The 3304-nt window shown below is 35.9% G+C and overlaps 1 protein-coding gene across 1 annotated transcript in view; it reads right to left on the bottom strand.

Annotated features, from left to right (window-relative positions):
• NAA16 (N(alpha)-acetyltransferase 16, NatA auxiliary subunit) overlaps positions 1 to 3304 on the bottom strand; it is a 63432-nt gene that overhangs the window by 24117 nt on the left and 36011 nt on the right. The window contains exons 9-10 of the mRNA XM_012648203.1: positions 1612 to 1781; positions 1112 to 1264 (exon numbers count right to left, since the gene is read on the bottom strand). Of these exons, the coding sequence (XP_012503657.1) occupies positions 1112 to 1264; positions 1612 to 1781 (323 nt within the window). The remainder of the gene's footprint in view (positions 1 to 1111; positions 1265 to 1611; positions 1782 to 3304) is intronic.

Here is a 3304-nt window from a genome sequence, read left to right as displayed (position 1 = left end):
AAAAAAAAAAAAAAAAAGAAATGCTTCCCACCTCAAGCATAAAGAATGCCTCTTTATCCTAATGTGAAAGGTTTACTTACCATATTTAGATCTTTAATCCACCTGGAACTGATTTGTGTGCGGTAATAAACAGGGATGTCATTTTATTTTCTTCAACACAATCATTAATTGTCCCAGCAGTATTTTTTCATCTCTGATTTTTAAAGTACCTCTGACTATATATACCAAGTTTCCAAATATGTGTGAATCTGTTTCTGAGCTTCCTACTCTGTTCCATTAGTCTACTTACTTAAACATAAACATGTATTGTTTTCATAATATAAAAGAAAGTCTATGTGGAAAAGGATATGAAAGGATGGTGAAGAAGGGAAAGGAAAGGAATGGATGCTTTGCCCAACAATGTCAGAAAACTTAAATTCTAGACTATCACAGAGACCGACAGTCCACATAGAATGAACTCTATGAGCAGTTCTAAAGTAAAACACTGTAAGAGACAATTAAAAAGCAAGCAGGGTGCTGTGGCTCACATCTATAATCCCAATACTTTGGGAGGTCAAGGAGGGAGTATTGCTTGGGGCCAACAGTTCAAGACCTGGGCAATATAGCAAGAGACCCTGTCTCTACAAAAAAAAAAAACCTAGCCCAGCATGGTGGCACACGCCTGTAGTCCCAGCTACTTAGAAAGCTGAAGTGTGAGGATCACTTGAGCCCACAAGTTCAAGGCTACAGTGAGCTATTGACCATGCCACATTGAACTCTAGCCTGGGACCCCGTCTGAAAAAAAATAAAACAGAACAAAAGAAGCAGCCAAAATTACGAGGGAGACAAAGAATTTAGAATACAAATCGAATTTTTCATATAAGCGCTAAAGTATGACATAGTACTTGTATTTGTACCAAGGTATTTACTCCTGCTATTGCTTTAACCATCCCCTGACAGAGACACATGCATACACACACAACTACAGCAAGAAACCAGTTAGGATATGAGCTAAATAGGATTTTAAAAAACAAAGGATTCTTATGAATTTCAGTGGCAAACTTCATAAAGCATCCTAGAACTTAAGTTTACTAATCCAGACAACTACATGTTCATGTATACTATCTCCTACCCTTGTGAACTTGGAGCACATTTCCTCTGCTTCTTTTATCATATTTGCTCGAAGCATATATTTTGCACATTTAGAATTGATGAATCTATCAGCTGTGTCCAAAGACTGTGCTTCATCCATCCACTTTGCAGCTTCTTTGAGATTACCTATATGCTATTAAGATATAAAAGCATTAAAGAAATCACAGTTTAGATTAAGAGAATATGAGTACAATAAAAATGGAAAAAAACTTGTAAAGACAAAATAGAAATCTGGCACCATTTCTGTCAAATGTATCTAGTAATCTAAATTACAATTCACATTTATTAATACTAAGAGCTAAATCAAATGACTAATATTGATTACACAACTATATAATATAAAACTGCTTAGAATTATTAAGAATTTTAGACAAAGATTATCAGGGTGCCCTAGAAGATATTTCTACATAAAAAGAATTCCAAGGGTTCTTAAAGTACCTGAAATCTTCAACTAGTCACAAAACATGATTCAGATTTTACCTTGTAAATTTTTGCTTTCATATAGAATAATTCTATTAGAGTTGGAGTACTAGCAATTGCAGCATTAATATAATCCAAAGCCAAAGAATATTGTCCAAGTTTATCAAAGTGCTGTGCCAGAAAATACTGAACCCAGAGTAGTGTTGTCGGGGGTTCCTTCTCCCCATTCTCTGCAATTAAACAAATATTAAATAATTATGGAAAGAATCTAAAATAAAGCAATTTACACACTTTCTCTCCCCTAATTCATAATGAGATTAATGATTATTGTAATCATAAACAGTAAAAACTCAGGAAAAATGATCAGTTTCAACAGAAAGAGGTATGATTTCATGCTGTAAAGTTTGAAAAGTGGCAGTCGAGCAGAGAAACCAAGATCGTAGTTTGACGGGCTTTTAAACCCAACCTCACTCCAAAGAAACTGGGGAAAGGACATAAATCAATCTAATTCTGTGAATTCTCAGGCTGAAAGCAAAAGACAACAAGCCTAGGAAAAGTCAAGGAAAGTAAGTTGGAGAAGAGATTCCCTAACTACAATCCCAAGACTTCAGCAGAGTCAAGAACTGTCAAACTGCCAGGGCTTAGCCTTTTTTAGGCCTATCATACTAAATCAGGGAAACCCAAAGTTGAATATGACCCACAAGAAGAAGAAATACCCCTGACAAAGTGGAAATAACCCTGTCATCTGACAAAAACCTAAGAGGGAACACAACCCAAGTTCTGTAACAAAAGCAGTCACATACCATCAGCCAAGCTCTACCCTGCTCCCCATCCTGCTGTACCCTCGAGCTACAGAAAGGTAGAAAAAGAAATACCAAGCTCTCAAAATGCATTTCAGAAGGTAAGATATGCAGGCATAAAATGAGGAGGAAAGTGTGAATTTACACATGCTACAGAACAAAAAGGTCTCCTAGTGTAGCTGACCAAATGACACGATAATAATGCAAACACAGTATAGCAGGTGAAGTGTCAAACATCTATCCTGCTCCTCTTACATAAACTATATTTCAGAGGAACCGAATATTTTATGAAGGAAAGTTATTTATAAGAATTCTAGCTAATCAATGCAGACACAATGATGATTAGAATGAAATAAGGGATGAACACAATGATCCTCAATGGCTGCTAAAATCATTAGGTGAGAGGCCAGTGAGGAGCTTTTTAATGGGCACACCAGGGTGACAACTTGAACATCAAAAAAGAGAGACAACCAGAATGCCTCCTGCCTCCAGGTGTGATATCACAGGAAGCACAAAGCACCACCAGCAAGTATTCGAATGGAACTGAAATCTAATCAAGCCTATAAATATAACTGTAAGTTTACAAGAAATATGAATGACAGTAAAATATATTACATGATACCACAAGAAAGCAATCAGCCATATCTAGAATACGGGATATCCTATAAGACAAATGACCTTTCAAAAAATGTTAAAAAAAAAAAGGGGGGGGGGAAGGGGAGGTTACTGCTCTAGATTAAAAGAATATAAAAGGCATGACAATCAAATGCAAAGTGTAGACCTTAACTAGATCTAGATTGAAATAAACCAACCTATGAAGACTTTTTTTGGATAACTGGGGAAATCTGAATGTGGACTGGGTATTAATAAATATTATAGCATGAGGTTAATTTTGTGTGACATAACATGGCAGCAACATCTTCTGTTTAATCATTTTAATCACAGATGCATAC

This window comes from Propithecus coquereli, unplaced genomic scaffold (assembly GCF_000956105.1).
Source record: "Propithecus coquereli isolate 6110/MARCELLA unplaced genomic scaffold, Pcoq_1.0 Scaffold11, whole genome shotgun sequence".
NCBI classification, from domain to species: domain Eukaryota; kingdom Metazoa; phylum Chordata; class Mammalia; order Primates; family Indriidae; genus Propithecus; species Propithecus coquereli.
This window is presented reverse-complemented; position numbering and strand designations above follow the sequence as displayed.